Genomic DNA, 21381 nt, shown 5'->3' with positions numbered 1-21381 from the left:
TTGCAGTAACCCCCTTTTTGTTTTTTTTAATCCCCTGCTATCTCTTGTAGTTCCGTTGCCTGTGATCGCATGCTAACCACCTCTCTCCTGCCTTCCTATGTCTACAGGGACACCTACACTGAAGGTGTACATAAGGACCTTTTTATTTTATTGTGTTACATGGGAACGTGCAACACAATTAAATAAAAAGGTCCTTTATATACCCTTTAAGCAGCTGGGACCAGTTTCACAAATCACTTTGCAGGATAGTTAGCAAGTATTAAGGCTGTTAGTGTATAGGTTTTAACTAAGCAACAGTAACAATTCTATTTAGTTTATACTAACTATTTAGTACAGGGCCCCAATTTATAAGGCAGTCTATTATACCGTGGAACCAGTTTTAAGGTGGTATGGTCGTGGCTTCAAATTTCCCCATAATGCCATTACACCAGCACTTTCATTCTGATTATGAGATGGAACCCAAATAACACAGCCTCATAACTGTGGATCCTGACCCTGACTACAGTGTTTTAAGGTGTTTAATTTTACTGAATGTTTAACATGAAAATGGCCTGTTTTATCATTCAGATTTTTATATAAATGCAATAATTTAGTATTTTATGCATTGTAAACCATGATGAAAAGATGTCTAAATACATAACTGTTTAAATACCTTAGCTAGCTTCTTTTCTGGATTTAGCGGAGTGGCTGCTACCTAGCAGTGGTAGGTGAAACTGGAGAACACCATTGAACCAATCTGTAATGTGTAAAAGTATGCATATTAAAACTAAGACTGTAAAATGACAATCATATTTTTTGGTTCCACTGTGTTTCCTGTAGAAAGTTGAATTTCGGAACGGCTTTGAATGCTGCTTCTGTGCAGAAACCGTTACTACATAAATCTGTCAATGGGAGGGAGAGTGAGGAAGGTGCTTTTTGATTCCCAATGCAGCTGAGGGCTCCCACATCTCTCCCCTAGTAGAATCACTACTGCTTGTAGTGCTGGGTAGTCAACATGCAAGCATAGTTCAAAATCCCACTCGCTCAGAGTTGCTGTTCTTGTTTTGGGTCGGGGTGAGACAGCAGTTAGTGCTGCATTGACGATAGCTTCCCTGCTGGGTTGGGGTAGTTTATCTCATCATTGTGCTACAGCGAACCCTGCAAGCAGATTCCTGGAGATCTGTGGTTCTCTGGATCTGTAAGTGGGTTGCAGCAGTGAGTTGCCCCCTCGCACTCACTCTCCACCCACCCCCCCCCCCCCCATCCGGTCTCTCTCTGTGTTTCAGATCCAGGTGATCGAGGATGACCAGGCGAACCGAAGCAGTGAGCCGTTCGCAACAGGGGTCAGAGGTCAGGCACCACCGCTCGTCACAACCAACTTCCAGGTCAAAGATCAAGGTACCGTAACAAACGAATAGACCATTTTTTAAATGAGCTTGTTCCCTCTACAGTATAGCCAGTCAAGCTGCTATTGCAACCTGGAATCATGAAACTTCTATGCAGTAGGAGTCCATCCCTGACCTATTGTTTCATTAAGTAAGGCAGTGCAAGACTAGTGCTAATCTGGGTTTATGTTGTGTGTTTTTTTGTTTTTTTTTAGCAGCTCATTTTGAATTTGTATTTGTAATGTAGGGAACGCGAGCCCGAGCTATATAAGATGCACAGCTTACAACTTCCCCTGCACCTCGGACATGGCGAAGCAGTCTCAGGTTCCTCTGGCTGCAGTCATCAAGCCCTTGGCGACTCTGCCCCTAGACGAGGTGAGCACAGCTTTAATCTCAGTAACAGACTTTCGTTTTAATATTGATTTATTTTCCTGTTTTACTATCCTTCTCTTAATATCACCCCCTACGCAGTGTTCTACTGTGTATCACTAGTCGTGAGCCACAGGTGTGATCCGCCTTATAACAAGGATACAGGTGCTGGTGCAACAATGGCACTGTGAGCCACGACCGTACTGCCTTATAACCTGTTCCACATTATAAAAGAGCAGCTATAACAAAGGGAGCACCCAGAAAAAGTACTTTTATTTATTTAGTTTTTTCACCTAGTTTTTTTTTTATGTATGGTTTTTTTTTATTATTTTTTATATATAATAACAGATACATTTCCATGAGTTTTCTTCAATAAAATAAAGGGCCCTTATTTAATTTAAGGCCGCTATCCTGTCCTTGCCTCCCTCCCGTACCAAGAAACACATAAGGCACCTTGTCAAGCAGCTTTCACTAAGTAGCTCAGATGAAATGGTTTAGAATTTGTGGCTCGCATGGTAAAAATTGAATAAAAATGCCCACAATCATCAAGTTGTTTCATAAGTGGCCCAAGAGTTGCCTGGTGTCTCGTTGTCTTGAGGCTGTCTCCCCTAACACTGATATTCTAAAAACAAGGCTGCTGTAATGCCTGTGAGCCCCTCCTCCTCCAGGGACAGTGCCAGTTTGCTACAGGGATGGAAGTAAGACTCCCGTTCAAACTCGTATTAAAACGTGGAATGTGTGAAACTGCTTCTTGCCATCCCTGTGCTGTATTCAGTGATTGCTCTATGTGTGCTGCTGCTTCAGCTGTGAAACACAGCATATGGAACAAACACCTTGCAGCTGGACCTCCGGCTAATTATAGAAGCTGATAAACTCCAGTAGTACCCATCCTGATTGTATAAAGGGGCTGCAGCGACCTTTGTGGCGACTTCACTCCCCTTCACACTCCTCTCCCTCCCACCCACCCCCTCTCTGACATTCATTATTGCCAATCCAGTGCAGTTCAGTTTGTTTTTCCTGCCGTGATGAATTTGCGGCAAAGAGGGTGCATGTCTAAATATCTATTGTTATTTCAGTGTTTGATGTTCTGTGTGTTCACAGCCAACGGCCTTGTAGGAAACACAAATATCCATTATCTTTCCTAGTCTCCTCACTGTTTGTATTGTATCGCTACTCCCTTCTCTCCTCCATTTATCCACTACTCTCACAGTACCCATCCTCCCTCCCTCTCCGTAATCCCCCTGAATGCTGCTGTGTTGCCAATGATAGTCTCCAGTTCAGCCGTGCTTGCTGGTGCTGCAGCTGTTTTGAATAAATCAAGTGCAGAAAGTAATCCTTGTCAAATGTGAGGGGGAGGGGGAGGGGGTCAACTTACTGTATGACTGTTGAACAGCAGAGACCTCCAGAGGACAGATACCGAACTGCAGCGAAACACTCAAATGAAGACGGAGGTCCTCGCTTGTTGCTCATTTGATCAAATTTCAGTCTGGAACTTCTCTCCAGCCTTAAGCATTCATTTCTGCTAAAGTTAATAAAGCAGTGGTTATACGTTGGGGAGCACCCTGACACTGGTGGTAAGCTCGCTTGTACGCTGTGAGATCAGTTGGCAATTGCATGACTGTGTATTTAACAATAGCCCAGCATGAAGCCAACCATTTTATGTAAAGCTTAATGCAGGTCACAGTCTATTTCGGGTAGTCGTTTCCAAACCGGTTTTACTGGGAGTGCATCCTTTTAATTATTGCATTTAGCAGCCAGAAATCCTCCTATCCAGGTATTTATTTATTTATTTTTTTTTTTTTAAATTGAACTGAAAAGTTGAGTTGGAATCTGGAGGTCCTGGATTGGAATGTATTGCTCACGAACTTGCTTTAGATACAAGCTGGGCTAATCATTCAGTAAAATACAATGCTGTTTTAAGGGTTATTTTTGTGCCTGCCGTTTTTTAAACACTTAAAGTAGTTTCAGATGTAAAATGAAAAGATTTATTTTTCACTTCCCTCTTTTTACTGTTGTATGTTTGCAGTCATTCTGAGCAGGACTGAGTTCTGTTGCTCCAATATTGAATTATCGTCTTTTCTCTAAATCTCCCTTTACCTGGCTGGCTTGCTTGCTTTGAACTTCACTCAAGACAAACATCAGGGATGGAAATAAGACTCCTATTGCATAGCAGTTTCATCCATTCCTGGTTTTAGCCACAGTGTATAGGTAAGCTTATATGTGTCTCATTAAACTCCTATAAAACGAGAGTGGATCAAACTGCTATGCAATGGGAGTCTTATTTCCATCCCTTAAACATTATAAAATAGTAGTGGGGAGGGTATCTTATTCAAATCACCATTTTGATGATACTTTTTTCACCCAGGCATTAACTTGGGCAGGGGTGAAATTCTGCCGGTACTCACTGGTACTCTGTACTGGGACTTATTTTGATGCCGGTACTGGGTACCGGGACTTATTTAATTTGCTTCTTATCCAACACGAATGCATTCCATCCACTCACACAGTCCACTAGCGCAACGTTTCTCAAATGCGCTTTCATTCAGCACAGTTCATGCTGCTTGCATTCTGTTTCCGCATACTGCTTCTGTTTCTGTTAGCTGCTGTTGGCCACCATTAACGTCAGTATAATCACTGCATGTTGATTGGCCGAGCTTTCATTCTGATCGGGTTTAATTTTGGCATGAGTCACAAATCTCCACCCATTTTGCTTTGTCAGTGCTCATTCGTTTATCGCGAGAAGACCTTAGCAGTGCAACGTGAAAACAGCGGTATGGAGTAATTTTTGTTTGTTATGAAGTAATTATTTTCTTTAGTGTGGTTGAGATACTATCTGAAATATTCTAAACGACATTGCTGCACATGAATTTGAAGGCGAAAAGCCACATCAGTCTTCTCCATAAATTACATAGTTGATTAATACTAGAAATAATTATAACCGATTTACTACGTTGCCAGAACGTGCATGAAAGTTTCTAAAATGGCAAGTGATGTGTGGGACAGTAGGGATTAACATGAAAAAAACAGGATCAAGAAAGTGCTGCTTCAGATTTGGTAAGAGAGTCCGAATCAGGATATAGATGTAGGTGTGCTTCACACTTTTCAAACATGGGCCCAACTTGCAAGGCACATGTTAAGTATAGTGATCAACGTTGTGATCCTAGTATTTTCTGTTATGAGGACTGTAATAAACGAAAAAATACCTCACCGTTTTGATTTTCTTTGTACAATGCCCCCTTTTTGAAGAGTTTATTTAAGATGAACATGAGTTTTCACCAAGTAATAAGTAAAAAAAAAAAAAATGCATAAAAGAAACAGGCATATATGTTTTAATCCAAGGCTATTATTGTAGCATGGCCAGGTCCTGTTGTAGGTGAGTACCCAGGATCTGGAAAGTATGGGGATGATTGCTGAGAATACTATGGAGATTAAAATGGCTAAGTACATCATTAGTAGTAGTAGTGCCTGTTACATAAAAGACAAATCAAGGGGTATTTTAGCTTAGACCTTTTTGTATAATTTGTATAAAACAGTTGTTTTTTTATACAAATTTTTTTTAGCATCCTCCCCTTTTTAGGATAAACAAAACTCCCTCTCTACAGCAGTTACTGCATAGTGTAATATTTCTTAATGCTTGTCATTGAAGGTTTATCTTAAGTGTTATATTACAGTACATGACTGAATGATACAAGCAGAGGATACAACGCTTTCAGTATTTTCAGCTTCCTTGTTTATGGTGAATTGGTTATAATTGATCAGTTATTTAAGACTTATTTTGTATTAAATGTGTCGTGTACTGATCTTTACACATTTTAAAAGTGTTTTATTCATTGGCACTCGGATTGTCTCCATTTTTAAAATGTTTACACCTGGCTGTGCATACAAGTACCTGCACCTTTTTGTTGAGAATTTCACCCCTGGACTTGGGGTTGTGCATGTGTCTTGATGTCTGTCTGTGTAGCTCCCTGTGTATTTTATATACAGATGACTTGACTTTGTGTTGTCAGGCTCCCCCGTACATTGTAGATCACGGAGAGACAGGACCAATCCGCTGTAACCGGTGTAAAGCCTACATGTGTCCCTTCATGCAGTTCATCGAGGGGGGCCGGCGCTTTCAGTGTGGCTTCTGCAGCTGTGTGACCGAGGGTGAGTCCACCACACCGCGCCATGCAAACATTTACTAAAACTAGCAGGCCCCTTGTCACAGCTTCACACTAGCAGTTTTACATAGGTGTACTTACAGACCTAGAAGTAAAGTTAACAAGGAATTCATGCAGAATTTTTTTTTTTTTTAGTAAAGTGTAAATGTGTACTATGTGAACATAATTGATGTTTTATTTAACAATCTACAATAGTCTACAATTGTAGTACAGTATTTCATGTTATACTTTGAAATGTCACATTTTTTTCATTTTTGGAAAACTGCAAAGTGATATGTAATTTCAATATGTCCACGTAACATTTTTAATTCTATAAGGCGTGATGCGAAACTTTTGGCCATAGCTGTAATGTCCCCCATATAATCTACTAAATAAAAAATGCTGGTTTGTTTTTCAAAGTTGTTTTTCTGTCATCTATATGCCGGTGTATGAAATGAGCCATCAGCTTAGCAAAGAAACATGCCATATGTTGCTGACAGCAAGTAGCCTACTACTAGTGTTAGAAAATAGGCAAAACGTGATGAGTGTCAAATTGGCTACAGGAAGGATGCTTATCAGGGGTGATGTATAAAATACTGACTTGCCTGTACTTGTATGAAATATGGGAGTGCTCAAACACTTCAGGGTGGTTGGACACCTCTGTAGACAACAGTTTCATTCATGATTTTTCCTGGCAAGCACGTGTTGTCAGCACTTGGCTGTGATATCGATTTGAGCAGTACCAGTCAGCAGGACTAGCAGTATCGTCCCGCGCTGATCTGTCCGACACCATATGAAAGCAATGCTAGCGATACAGGTGACAAAATGCCTGTCCTGGGCTTAACCCTTTGCGGTCCATTGTCGGACCTGGTCCGACATTGCAATTATTCCTATCAGGTCCATTGTCGGACCCTGTCCGACATCATTATAGAAACGCAAAAAAACGGGCTTTCTCCGGAAAAAGTCGAGAAAACCATTCAGTGGCCGAGTGGGAACGACAGGAGCCGAGACTAACGGCTATTGGGTGAAAGCTATAGCGAACGAAAAGGTGGGGCGGGGCTGGAGATGCCTAGTGAGTGCTTTGTTGATATGCAGGGCCATTTAAACCCGTTTGACTGTGAAAAAATACTTTTAAACAGCACGTCTAAAATTAACTGCGCCGTTGAAAATAAATTAGACCTGGCGTGCCTGACGCGCATTTAATAAATGGACCGCAAAGGGTTAAGGCAGCTTTGTGTTTCTCATCCTGTCACCTAACCTCCTCCTCTCTCCCCGCACAGTGCCTCCCCATTACTTTCAGCACCTGGACCACACTGGAAAGCGAGTGGACTGCTACGACCGACCGGAGCTCTCCATGGGGACATGCGAGTTCACAGCAACTGTGGACTACTGCAAGGTAGGTCCTGGAAACCAGTAACACTGCCTTCGAGACCAAACCAACCTGTCGCTGCATGTTTTTGATGTATTTTGGATTTTAACACATTTACCACCACTGTAAAAAATTAAAACCTCTTCAACTCTAAACTCCAGTAGAAACAACATTTTTATATATATACTGTATATATATATTAGTACTTTGCAAAAGTTTTAGGCAGGTGTGAAAAAATGCTGTAAAGTAAGAATGCTTTCAAAAATAGACATGTTGATAGATTATATATTTATCAATTAACTAAATGCAAAGTGAGTGAACCGAAGAAAAATCTAAATCAAATCCATATTTGGTGTGACCACCCTTTTGCCTTCAAAACAGCATCAATTCTTCTAGGTACACTTGCACAAAGTCAGGGATTTTGTAGGCATTTAGTCAGGTGTATGATTAAACAATTATACCAAACAGGTGCTAATGATCATCAATTCAATATGTAGGTTGAAACACAATCATTAACTGAAACAGAAACAGCTGTGTAGGAGGAATAAAACTGGGTGAGGAACAGCCAAACTCAGCTAACAAGGTGAGGTTGCTGAAGACAGTTTACTGTCAAAAGTCATACACCATGGCAAGATTGAGCACAGCAACAAGACACGAGGTATTTATACTGCATCAACAAGGTCTCTCCCAAGCAGAAATTTCAAGGCAGACAGGGGTTTCCAGATGTGCTGTCCAAGCTCTTTTGAAGAAGCACAAAGAAACGGGCAACGCTGAGGACCGTAGACGCAGTGGTCGGCCAAGGAAACTTACTGCAGCAGATGAAAGACACATCATGCTTACTTCCCTTCGCAATCGGATGTCCAGCAGTGCCATCAGCTCAGAATTGGCAGAAAACAGTGGGACCCTGGTACACCCATCTACTGTCCGGAGAAGTCTGGTCAGAAGTGGCCTTCATGGAAGACTTGCGGCCAAAAAGCCATACCTCTGACATGGAAACAAGGCCAAGCGACTCAACTATGCACAAAAACACAGGAACTGGGGTGCAGAAAATGGCAGCAGGTGCTCTGGACTGATGAGTCAAAATTTGAAATATTTGGCTGTAGCAGAAGGCAGTTTGTTCGCCGAAGGGCTGGAGAGCGGTACACGAATGAGTGTCTGCAGGCAACAGTGAAGCATGGTGGAGGTTCCTTGCAAGTTTGGGGCTGCATTTCTGCAAATGGAGTTGGGGATTTGGTCAGAATTAATGGTCTCCTCAATGCTGAGAAGTACAGGCAGATACTTATCCATCATGCAATACCATCAGGGAGGCATCTGAATGGCCCCAAATTTATTCTGCAGCATGACAACGACCCCAAACATACAGCGAAAGTCATTAAGAACTATCTTCAACGTAAAGAAGAACAAGGAGTCCTGGAAGTGATGGTATGGCCCCCACAGAGCCCTGATCTCAACATCATCGAGTCTGTCTGGGATTACATGAAGAGAGAGAAGCAACTGAGGCTGCCTAAATCCACAGAAGAACTGTGGTTAGTTCTCCAAGATGTTTGGGCCAACCTACCTGCCGAGTTCCTTCAAAAACTGTGCAAGTGTACCTAGAAGGTGTGTGTGCGTGTGTGTGTCCAGTGCCCCGGTCCCATATATATATATATGGGAAAGTCTTTGAGTAACACAATACACATATTACTAGAATGTCTACATTTGAAACGTTTAACTCCAGAGTGGACATAAGATTCCTACTGAATAGGAGTTTCGCCCATTCCAGGTTGTAATACCAGAGTGATTAGCCACAGTGTGTAGGCAACAAGCTCAGGTCTGTCTGATTTTTAAACTCATGGTAGAACCAGAAATGGATGAAACTGCTATGCAATGGGACTTATTTCCATCTCTGGTTTAACACAAGAATGTATAAAAAAAACTGTAAACTTCATTAGAGTGCTGTTTTTTTGTTTGTTTGTGATGCGCCAGGGAAAACCTAAGCTTTTAAAAGTTTTCAAACTTTCTCTGTTCCAGAACAACAAGATCCCACAGCCCCCGGCTTTCATCTTCCTGATCGACGTCTCGTACAACGCGGTGAAGAGCGGGCTGGTCGACCTCATCTGTGCGGAGATGAAGACTCTGCTGGATTACCTGCCCAGGTAACACTCCCTGCCGCTGCAGTGAGCAGGAGGAGGAGGAATAATATTGTTTTGGTTTCATACTACAATAATAACAAACTTGTAAAGAGCTTTTCATCTAAGACACACCTCCTGAGCGCTGTACGTATTGACTAAACTACACTAATAAAATTGAAGATGCAGGTCTAGGCAGTTGAAAGGCCAAACTATATAAATAAATCTTTAGGTTAGTTTTGAAGGATTGAACAGAATCTGTCCCTAATACCTTTTGGGACTGCATGCCAGAGCTTGGGTGTATAGTTTGAGAAGGCACGTGGATAGAGAGTTTAATTCTGTGCTCTCCCAGTAATCCAAGATCTTGAGAGATTGCAGGGCACGACCAGGGACTTACGGAATGAGCATCTCTGCAAAATAAGCAGGAGCAAGACCATGATGGGTGGTTGAAGATCTGCAAAGTTCTGGGGGAGGAAAAAAAAATAAAATCCAGTTCTGAAAAATGTGTTATTTAAATAGCAAATGTTTAAACTGCGGCTCCTGTGGCTGTCCTGTTCAGGGAGAGCAGCGAGGCGGACTCGTGTATCCGGGTGGGCTTCGTCACCTATAACAAGGTGCTGCACTTCTACAACGTCAAGAGCTCGCTGGCGCAGCCCCAGATGATGGTGGTCTCAGACGTAGCGGACATGTTCGTCCCCCTGCTGGACGGATTCCTGGTCAACGTGAACGAGTCGCGTGCCGTCATCAACAGGTGATGGCGGGAGGGGAGCAACAAGAGCAATGCAGGGATGGAAATAAGACTCCCATTGCACAGCAGTCTGATCGATTCGCTCCATTTACGAGGAGTTTAATAAGACACACTTGAGCTTGTTACCTATACACTGTGGCTAACCAGCTCCTAGTAAAACCTGGAATTGGTGAAACTGCTATGCATGAGTCTTATTTCTATCCTTGCAGTGTATGTGTAAAAACAAATTGAATGAAATCATATCCGATTATTACTCAAATGCAAACCAAAACGTTTATTCGGATGAATCTTTCCATGGGTGAGGGACATTGCTAGTGACTGGGCTAATTTACCATTCCAAGTGAAACCAGTGGAGAAACAGCTGCTTGGGTTTATGTGGATCGCTGTTCTCCACATTTAAAAAAAAAAAAAAATCATCACAAACAAAAGTAGTTTCTTCATTTGTTTCACTTTCAATGGTAAATGAGCCCAATCGACATCAATGACCCTCACTTGATTGTCAGCATGTTATTGCTGTGAAGAGCTCATGTTCAGTATATGGACAACATGCAACAAAAACTAAAAACTAAATAATAATAAAAATACAACAAATGGAAACAGGTTTATCTAATGGAGCCCATATGAAAAACTATTCCATCAGATATCTGTGAAGTCTTCACTTAGCAGCTTGGAAACGCTCCAGTGCTGACCCGCTGTGTTTGTGTTTTGCATTGCAGTTTGCTGGATCAGATCCCAGAGATGTTTGCTGACACGAGGGAGACAGAGACTGTGTTTGCCCCTGTGATCCAGGCTGGCTTGGAGGCCCTGAAGGTAGGCCAGCTGTGCTTTAACTGTCCTCATAGTGCCATGCTAGTCTGGATTCTTTTTTAAATGAAATAAAAATGTATGCTTGCATGAAGCAAAGTTTTTAAAGTTGTGTGTTTATAAGTACCTGAATCCAATTTTACACTCATTCAAGGTAACTTTGCATACTTATTACTGTACTTTGGCAAAACTGTAGAATTGGTATTCTATTAGTATTAGCAACCTCCCATCTTACCCTTTGCATCTGTTTGATCTCTCTCTCTCTCTCTCTCTCTCTCTCTCTCTCACTCACTCACTCACTCACTCACTCACTCACTCACTCACTCACTCACTCACTCACTCACTTCCAGGCTGCGGACTGCGCAGGAAAGCTCTTTATTTTCCACTCGTCACTCCCCATCGCTGAGGCTCCGGGGAAACTAAAGAACCGGGAGGACAAGAAGCTGGTCGGCACAGACAAGGAGAAGGTGAGCCCAGCGTTCACAGTGCACTGAATTCAGACATCCTGTACAACAACACCTGTCCTGCTTTTCACATGGTATGCTTAACAGGGATGGAAATAAGACTCCTATTGCATAGCAGTTTCACCCTTTCCAGGTTTTACCAGGAGCTTGATTAGCCACATTGTGTAGGTAACAAGCTCAGGTATACCATGTAAACTGGTAGTAAAACTAGGAGTGGATCAAACTGCTATGCAAAGGGAGTCTTGTCTCCATCCCGGCTGTCCATTCATACATCACTATAGCATTTTTACTTGTACATGTATTAGATGTAGGTCATGATGATTTACTTTTCATGAGGCCTAGGTGCTCATAACTTGTATGTATGTTACTAACGTGCTTGTATTTGTCTGCCTGTTCCCTTCTCGTGCTGCAGACCCTGTTCCAGCCCCAGACCAGTTTCTTTGGCAACCTGGCGAAGGAGTGCGTGGCACAGGGTTGCTGCGTGGACCTCTTCCTCTTTCCCAACCAGTATGTGGATGTGGCGACACTGGGTGTGGTGCCCTCCCAGACTGGGGGCTCTGTGTACAAGTACACCTACTTCCAGGTGAGACACGGCACAGATCAGCACATTGCAACTGCACTGGAAGGAATGACTAACATTCTACTAGAAGCCTTTCTCCATGTCATAGCATTTTAGTGTCATAGTTTATTTTAGTATTACAGCAGATCAGTACACTACACTAATCTGCAAGACATAAGATTAATTCAGCACAGGAATGGAAAGTAGACTCCCTAGCAGTTTGATCCATTCCTGGTTTTACACACCAGAGCTTGTTACCTATGCACTGGTGATTAATCAAGCTTCTAGTAAAACCTGGAGTGGATAAAACTGCTTATTTCCATCCCTGGTTTATTCATTTGGTGACTTATAACTAAAACTGAAAGCACCTTGATGTGGGGTTTAATCACAGTGTTGTTTTTAACTTTGTGGTTGGTCCCTAGATCAAGCTTGTGTGAATCTGTTTGTCCTCTCGTTCTCTCCTGTGCTCAGGTGCCATCAGATGGGGATCGCTTCCTCAATGACCTGCGCAGGGATGTACAGAAACAGGTCGGGTTCGACGCAGTCATGAGGGTCCGAACCAGTACAGGTGAGTCTGACTTTTCAAACTCCTGGCACCTACCTGGTCATTTCATCAGTATACCTGAACAAGGGGTTCTGAAGCCCAGGACTGGGTGCAGCAGAGCTAGTGAGAGTCTCAAGTCCCTTTGGTCCCACCTATGTCAGATCCTCACTGGCCTCACTGATTCCTATCTGTGTGTTTCAGGGATCCGTGCGACAGACTTTTTCGGCGATTTCTACATGAGCAACACGACGGACGTGGAGCTGGCTGGGCTGGACTGTGACAAGGCCGTGACGGTGGAGTTCAGACACGATGACAAGCTGAGTGAGGAGAGCGGCGCACTCATGCAGGTGAGATGGAGCAGTCCTAATGATCTGAACCATAGCGATGATCCTGGAGTTTTGAAGAGCCATGAGATTTAAAAATAAATAAACAGGGATGGAAATATGACTCCCATTGCATAGCAGTTTAATGCATTCCTAGTTTATTAAGACACACCTGAGCTTGTTGCCTGTACCCTTGTAGCAGTGATCTCTACATTGTGATACTGACAGTCTTGCTTGTCTGTCCTGTTCACAGTGCGCAGTGCTGTACACCAGCTGCAGTGGTCAGAGGAGGCTGCGGGTTCACAACCTCTCTGTGAACTGCTGCACCCAGCTGGCTGACCTCTACAGGAACTGTGATACCGACACGCTCATCAACTTCTTCGCCAAGTATGGTAAGAGCATTGTGTAGCACACAACGTGCGAGGAGAACAGCAATTCAAAACTAAATCATCCATAACCCTTGTGTAATGCTGGCTGTCTGTCTGTCTGTCTGTGCAGCCTACCGCAGCATACTCAACTCCCCCACCAAGACGGTGAGGGACACCCTCATCAACCAGAGCGCTCAGATCCTGTCCTGTTATCGCAAGAACTGCGCCAGCCCCTCCTCTGCCGGACAGGTAGGTGCCACTGGCCGAAGGTTTTGTTATTGTATGTTTTAGTGTTCAGTGGCTACCTCTAATTATTATTATTATTATTTTATTATTATTATTATTATTATTATTATTATTATTTATTTCTTAGCAGACGCCCCTATCCAGGGCGACTTACAATTGTTACAAGATATCACATTATTTTTACATAGAATTACCCATTTATACAGTTGGGGTTTTACTGGAGCAATCTAGGTAAAGTACCTTGCTCAAAGGTACAGCAGCAGTGCACCCCCCCCCCCCCCCCCCCCCGGTTATACCGCTGCTATCGCCCTGGCCTATGCAGGAGGAGTCTTACTTCAATCCCTGTATTACGGCGTTTTGCAGCTCATCCTGCCCGAGTGCATGAAACTGCTCCCAGTCTACCTGAACTGCGTGCTGAAGAGCGATATACTGCAGCCCGGCGCCGACATCTCCCTCGATGACAGAGCCTATCTGCGCCAGCTCGTCACCTCCATGGATGTGGCAGAGAGCCACGTTTTCTTCTACCCTCGCCTGCTGCCGCTGGTGAGTGTCAGTGCTGTTCCTGTGTCTGTGTGTAACCCTGTCTCTGGTGTGAGTGTGTAAGATGTCTCTTTATTGCCATTGCTGTGGCAGAGGATCACACATTCTTACGTGTGACCCTGTGTGTTTTTGTTGAGACTGGATAACTCTGCCTAGCGCAGGCTCTGTCTCCTTGTGTGTGTGTGTGTCCGTTTTGCATCCCACTCCTATATTATAACCCTGTATCTCTCTCCTGTATTGAAACCCTGTATCTATCTCTTCCCCCTGCAGCAGAAGCTGGATGTGGAGGGTGACTCTCTACCCACGGCTGTGCGGGCGTCTGAGGAGCGGCTCTCGAAAGGGGGGCTGTACCTCCTTGAGAACGGGTTGCACCTCTTCCTGTGGGTAGGGGCCAACGTGCAGCAAGAGCTGCTCCAGAGCGTCTTCAACACCCCCTCCTTCGGGCAGATCGACCCCAGCATGGTGAGGCAGCTCTGCATGTGTGTGTCTTTTATTATAGGAACACAAACAGACCAACAGCACTTAATGCTTTTATATGGAAAGTATGTGCAATTGCAGCACGCAAAATGTATTGCAGTTTGTGATACAGTTTGTGATACACGCAGATTATGATACAGTATTTATCACAGTACTTGTGTGATGCATGATATGGTCAAATAGACCATTTTGTTAAAAGATAAATATTAAGTTATTATTTTATTAAATCCTTTGCTTTTCCTTCTGTTGGCCTGATCTTGGTACGAATGTGTGGAGTAGCGTGTCTGTCTCCTTGTCTGTCTGCAGACGAACCTGCCGGTGCTGGATAACCCATACTCGCGGAGACTGCGGGCCATCATCGAGTCCTTCCGGGCTGAGAGACCGCGATACATGAAGGTAGGGGCCCTGCGACGCTACTGGATCATCTGGATCATTCACTTTTATTGTGTGATTCCTATTTTAATAATTTTTGGTAAATTCAGTCAAACAAGCAGAGTAAGGTTTGTCAGCCTGGCTTTGTATCTAGTTGTATCATAGAATCCATATGCCGTGATCCCTGCTGTGTCTGCCACTAGTGATGCTAACCCTGTCTGTCTCTGTCTCTGTCTCTGTCTCTGTCTCTGTCTCTGTCTCTCTCTCTCTCTCTCTAGTTGATGGTGGTGAAACAGGATGACAAGCTGGAGCTGATCTTCAAGCACTTCCTGGTGGAGGACAAGAGCGCAAGTGGGGGGGCTTCCTACGTTGACTTCCTGTGTCACATGCACAAGGAGATCCGGCAGCTGCTGAGCTAGGAGCAGAGCGTGAGGGCAAGCCGAATCACCCCCAAACCAGGCCCCACCCATGATCTAATCACACACTTCCTTTTTTTTTTTTTTTTTTTTTGACAGACTATAAAAACAATAAACAGAATGACCTTTGTGAACTGAATTGTTCTAAAAATCCGCTAGCCCTCCCTCTCCTCACCCCATCCTATCCCTGTTTATATATTCTCCTTTAATGGGGAGGTGTGCAAGGAGAATGGATTTGTCAAACCAGAGGAGGTGGGTTAATGCAGCTGTTGTATAATGTATGTGAATGTCCGTTGTCGTTTAGCATACTGGTGGGAGAGGGAGAGAGATTTGTAATGAGAGATTTGAGGGTGAGATTTTGTTTGGTTGGAAACACTGGTACTGATTGGAGCTCTCGCAGGTGGGACTTAGCACTGATTCGGTAGGTTTGAAAGGCGAGTCTACGGCGACACACTTAATTTACAATTTAGAAAAGTTTCACCCAGAGCTTTTTTTTCTATTCTGCTGTTTCTTCACCTCCTCTTCACATTTACTACTCTTGAACAGTGATTTTGTGCTGTCTGTCAGTTTGTGTGTTTGAGTTATTTTTAAAAATATTTAATGGGGTGGGGAGGATGCACATTCGTTCTGACAGTATGCAAGCATCATCTCTCCTGGGGTAAGGCAATGCCTTAACCAGGACAGGACAAATCCACTTGCCCTCCCTGTTCTGTGTTTTTGTTTTATTATTTATTTCTTATAATTATAACTACAGTACACTCTGGCTAATCCAAACCCTGTTCAGATTTTAACATTCAGTAATCTGTACCTCGCAAAAAAAAAATTGTCCTGTCTTGTGTTTTTGATACCAATTCTATAATAAATCTTTAAAGAAAATGTATTTAAAAAGAAGATTCACTGACTGATATTGACCTGTACTATAATATACACGTCTGCAGGTCAGAGTTTTCAGTAGTAGTTAAATTGCCTGGAAGTTGAGTTTCCGCAGCTGCTGTCATCCTGCGTTTCATTACGATAGCATCATGGTTTGGGTTAGAGGTCAGTTAAGGACTAGCGAGACTGCTGCGCCCTGTTGAGATGTTTTATTGAACTGATCAGGACTGAGTCCCTGGATTCCCAGTTTTATGTGATTTGCGCAGAGCAGGGATGAAAATAAGGCTGCCATTGCATAGCAGCTTGATCCATTCCTTGTTTCACTAGGAGTTTAATCAGACACACCTGAACTTGTTAACTATACACTGTGGTAGATCAAGCTCGTAGTAAAATCTGATTTCCATCCCTGGCTCACACTGCTGCCATCAATCAGGCAAGTCTAAAAACTAGCTAGCAAATAAATAGTCATTCTGGGTGCAGGACCACTGTTTTTGTTTCACTTCCGAAAGACATGTTTTTTAATAAATGAAGGATGAGGGTGCAGGGACAGTTTCTGTGTGAGAGGAGAGACAGAGAACACTACTGCCCCCTCATCCCCAACCACGCTTTCTGGTGCAACGCGATTCCAGTCCCAGTTTTTAAAATATATATATATAAAATGAGAACATAAGAAAGTTTACAAACGAGAAGAGGCCATTCGGCCTGTCTTGCTTGTTTGGTTGTTTAGTAGCTTATTGATTTGCTGAGGAGTTGGTTCTTGCTTGCATACAATGTATTATCATCCATGTTTGTTTTGCAGTGCGTTTTGAGAGACCACTGTCTGTCCCTCCTTAGGCTCCTTTGCTGTGTGTCCCCATGTCCCTGCCTTCTCAACAGCAAGTCATGATAGTACCAGCCTGAGCGACTGCAGAGTCAATCCACCAAGACCTAAAACAAACATACACATTAATAAATAAAATTGTTTTATTTCTTATTTCTTGTTTTTTTCCAGCTGTGCAGTAGGTTAGTAAGTCAGTCAGATTCTTTGTCCCAGCATTGCCATTGCTGTAAAAAAAAAAAAAAAAACAGAAAAAAAACCATAAATGACTGATTGCACACCTTCTGATAATTGCGACCAGCATTCTCCCAAGCACTCCTCCTCTTGTATTTTCCTGTAAATTATTATGATTATTGTCCTGATTTTATTAGTTATTAAAACAATCCTGTATGTATATACCATGTTAAAAAGTGATATGGGATGGGATGGGGGGACCCTTGAAAAATCTATTGCATTATAATAACAAAGAATATATAATGAAAGGGTTTGAGGAGATCCTTCTTAGGCTTGTAGTCACTTTGGCCTCTGGTAGAACTACACTTCCCACAATCCCCACTACCCCTTTTACTTACTTTTACAGGCAAGACATGGTGTTCGAGGATGTTTGAGCTGTGGTGCAACTCCAGTCTGTGAGGGCAGTTTCACTCCAGGATTTGTAGATTACCATGGAACAATAAGGATTTAATTGTACTGTGATACTTTAACAATTGTAAGTCTCCCTGGATAAGGGTGGCTGCTAAGAAGCAAATAATAATAATTGGCTAACCTAGCCATTTTAAAGGTGGTGTGTTGAACAAATACCTGGAATGGAATAGTCATGCACCGCTTTGTGCTATGGGACCTACTCGTAGAAAAGCAAATTCGAGTCGCTGCTGTCAAACATGTTCTGTGTACCTGCCTATATCCTATAAAGAGTGGAAGAAACTTGTAGAAAAAAAGAAAACTGAACCAGTTTTGAGAAGCATGCACAGCTCTGTACCCTGATCCTAGTGAGTTTCTTACCCGAAAGTGAGGGATCAGGCTTCAACTACATCATTGGGTGAAGCAAATAAAAATTCATGCTGCTTTATCTTTTATAATACAGCTTTATTTGTATTAGTATGGGGTGTTTTTTTTTTTTTTTGGGGGGGGGGGGGGGTATAACATCTTGGACTACCTAATGCCTCAGTTAAGGTAGTCCAAGATTAGTGCTACTCAGGGTCTGTGAAACCAGCCGCAAATCATAACTAACTACGATTGCAACTCCTGGTAACAGTAATTATGTGGTGGCACTGCACATCCCAGCAACAGCAAGCGAAGAACCAAAGAAGAGCTTTAGCAAGATCTATTTCTGATGACAAGAATTCTATTTTTGATATCAAAAATTCTATTTTGAATATCGACAACTCTATTTTTTTTTTTATCTAAAAAATGAGATGAAATCACTGATGTCAGCAATAGAATTGTTGATATCCACAATGTAAATTTTGACAGCAAGAATTGAGGATTCAATGTTTAAATGTCTTGCCGTAGAAGGCGCCCGTGATCGTGCTGCCTGGGCTGATCAGTAAGGAAATTAATTTTAAGTGTGGTTGTAATTGCCTCCTCAGACTGCAGTGCCCCGCATCTATTCCTGCGCTGCTCAATGAAATTCATTCCTTTTAATGGCACAACGCATCACATTATCCTGCAGCGCTTCACCTCGAATGGCACAGCTCTGATTTCCATTTCATAAAACAGAATTATGCTCTTGCGTAACTCAGGTTTTAAAAGGCCTTCCCTTTTCAAGTACAGGATCAGGGATTTAGGGTCCATTTACAAAACACCAGGAAAAGAAGTTTATTGATGCCTTGTTGACTTTATGATGGATGCTTAAACTATCGTGTTACTGTATGAGTTTGGTAAAGATTGTTTTTGTTTGTAAGAAGCTGGGTTTTGTAGCGAGGTGCAACTCAGACCAACCGACCTATCAATGAATCAATCAATCAATCATCATGCCACTTTATTAGCGACACCTGTAATTAAAGGCGGCGGCACATTGCGCAAAGAAGATGGGCCATGTCGTGTGACCTGCTAGCTGTCAGCTAATAAGTCTTCATGTGATAAATGTGTGGTTGTACTGAAACTCTTTCAGTCTGTTAGTTACTATGCTTATAAAATGGGCTACATCAGAGCTGTCTAACCTTTTTGACTGCAGAGAATTGTGATATCTAACCGGTGAGTGACACAAATGCAACAGAAGAACCCAGACACTGAACATGCAGCAGGGCAGAGGCTGGGCGCGAACCAGTGAGCAACTTAACCACTATGCTAAAGAGCCGGGCTCAGCTGCATTCATAGATTTCCGACACAACACTGCACATACTGTCCTGTTCCAGCAAATAGCTATTTTCAACTACTGGGTTCTGCTTCTGAAAAGACTCCTAAAAGCTGAATTTCTTAAGTGAAGTGGTTAAAAAAAAGGCCACATTTGGGTTTGTGGGCCACTGTAATTGCTGTCCACTCTGACAATCTTTTGTACAGAACTTTTTAGTTTAACACCCACACTTGCTACAGTTACAGAAATAACAGTCGCTCGCCCACTAGCGATCATTTCTAAAACCACCTCGCTTTAGGAATTCAGGTTTCAGGAGTCTTTGCAGAAGCAGAACCCTGTGGTTGCAAAAAGGACATTAGTTAGCAAGCCTGGTAAACGGTGATTCGCACAGAAACAACAACAGTATCGTACAGAACACATCACATAGGGTATTAAACAGAGGAGAAATTATGGTATGATGAATTCATTTAAAGCCTTGAGCTACAAAGCAGGTTTCAAGAGTTGAAAGGTCACAGTGTCACGTGATTTCTCAAGACCAAACAAAAAAACCCCACACAGCATAAAGCAAGAAGACAGTCCACGATTTAAAAAAAAAAAAAAAAACTTTCCACTGTTCTAACAATAAATCAACTCTTACAGTGCGCTGCGCATGAAAAAAAAGCAGCTGGTGAAGACACTTTTGGCCACTTCTCTGTATGCAGTAATACACAATGTGACCAGCAGATGGTGACCGAGCCCTTATAAAAATAGCTCCAAAATAATAGTAATCTGTATTCAGAGAGGAATTGAAACAATAGGTGTCACTGCGGTTTAACTTCTTTAACAATTAAAATGTTTTTCAAATACAGAGGTTGATATGATCGATTTAAGATGTCATTTCCAAGATTTTAAGTATTCCTGCAGTAACAGTATTGCTGTCTCCTGCTCTCTCTCCCCTCCACCCCTCTCTTTCTTTCCCTTCCTTGCTCTCTCTCTGTCAGGGCCATCTGTGACTCCTCCACCTCCCAATCTGACCAGTACCCCCCCGCCCCCCTCACCCCCCCTCCTCTCCACTGTCACTGGTATCTGGGTCACCTTCCCTCACCTGAAAGGAGGAGGCTTGAGGCTGCTGAAATCAGGACATCTAGGGCACACTCACCCATACAAACACACACTGTACAAACACACACACATTTACACACCTACCTATAGACACATGATGAATAAGCACACACTCATGTTTGTATTGTTATCTTTCTACAGACATTACATTAACACTTCTTTAGTTTTAGTGTAATTTTTAAGGGTTTGGGGGGAAATTACACACAGACACACACACACACATACTCACTGACACACTCACCCTGCTCATTTATTCCACAAGACAATTCCCCACACAGTGTTACAGAGGCAGTCCTCGTTTATTAAAACCAGCTTTTTTTAGGGTATGAAAAGCAGCTGCAGCACAGCACTCCCCACTGCAGCACAGCACTCCCCACTACAGCAAAACACTACCCACTGCAGCAAAACACTCCCCACTGCAGCACAGCACTCCCCACTGCAGCACAGCACTCCCCACTGCAGCACAGAACTGCCCACTGCAGCACAGCACTCCCCACTGCAGCACAGCACTCCCTACTGCAGCACAGCACTGCCCACTGCAGCACAGCACTCCCTACTGCAGCACAGCACTGCCCACTGCAGCACAGCACCCCCCACAGCTTCAGAGGGGCTCCCTCTATTTTATGAATGAACCCCATGAAATCGATACATAGTGCTATTTTTTTTTTTTGCATCAACACACATTTCTATTTTTTATGTTGATTTAGCCAGCTTATTGTTATAGTGAGTACATTTTAAGCAGTATTAAAAAGGGTCTGACGTAATCGATGTGACATGATCAAAAGTTGGAACGAGAGAGAAATTACCCAGTAAGCAAGTGAAAAGTTGGAAGCTACGCCTACGGCAGTGAGTTTGAGTTTGATTGTGTCTGTATCAGTTCAGTTTACAGAGCTGTATAAGGGGGTGGGCCCCTCATAATGCTGCCTAGTACGTGTGCCTGGGCTCCCCTATACCCCTGCTCAGGACCCTCCAGCTATCCCGCAGTCCCTGCTGATAAAGTCGTTTCCTCTCTGTTTTCCCCATGCAATCTGTCTCTGCTGGCTGCTTCAGTTCCATCCTGTCTCATCTCTCGCTTGTCTCACAG

The 21381-nt window shown here is 43.0% G+C and overlaps 1 protein-coding gene across 4 annotated transcripts in view; it reads left to right on the top strand.

Annotated features, from left to right (window-relative positions):
- The window catches only part of LOC117417701 (protein transport protein Sec24C-like), a 28174-nt gene extending 10878 nt beyond the window's left edge, over positions 1-17296 (top strand). For all 4 annotated transcript variants that reach the window (XM_034029905.3, XM_058985140.1, XM_058985139.1 and 1 more), the window contains 17 exons: positions 1266-1377; positions 1612-1739; positions 5741-5879; positions 7153-7268; positions 9252-9376; positions 9909-10100; positions 10814-10907; positions 11252-11368; positions 11778-11948; positions 12396-12492; positions 12670-12815; positions 13045-13183; positions 13290-13408; positions 13769-13948; positions 14216-14407; positions 14729-14818; positions 15073-17296. In XM_034029905.3, the coding sequence (XP_033885796.3) occupies positions 1266-1377; positions 1612-1739; positions 5741-5879; positions 7153-7268; positions 9252-9376; positions 9909-10100; positions 10814-10907; positions 11252-11368; positions 11778-11948; positions 12396-12492; positions 12670-12815; positions 13045-13183; positions 13290-13408; positions 13769-13948; positions 14216-14407; positions 14729-14818; positions 15073-15213 (2298 nt within the window). In that variant the 3' untranslated portion in view covers positions 15214-17296. The remainder of the gene's footprint in view (positions 1-1265; positions 1378-1611; positions 1740-5740; positions 5880-7152; positions 7269-9251; positions 9377-9908; positions 10101-10813; positions 10908-11251; positions 11369-11777; positions 11949-12395; positions 12493-12669; positions 12816-13044; positions 13184-13289; positions 13409-13768; positions 13949-14215; positions 14408-14728; positions 14819-15072) is intronic.
- The last annotated feature ends 4085 nt before the right edge of the window (positions 17297-21381 follow it).

Source organism: Acipenser ruthenus, chromosome 13, assembly GCF_902713425.1.
Source record: "Acipenser ruthenus chromosome 13, fAciRut3.2 maternal haplotype, whole genome shotgun sequence".
In the NCBI taxonomy this organism is placed as follows: Eukaryota; Metazoa; Chordata; class Actinopteri; order Acipenseriformes; family Acipenseridae; genus Acipenser; species Acipenser ruthenus.
The sequence above is the reverse complement of the archived record's forward strand: the minus strand, read 5'-3'. Positions and strand labels throughout refer to the sequence as shown.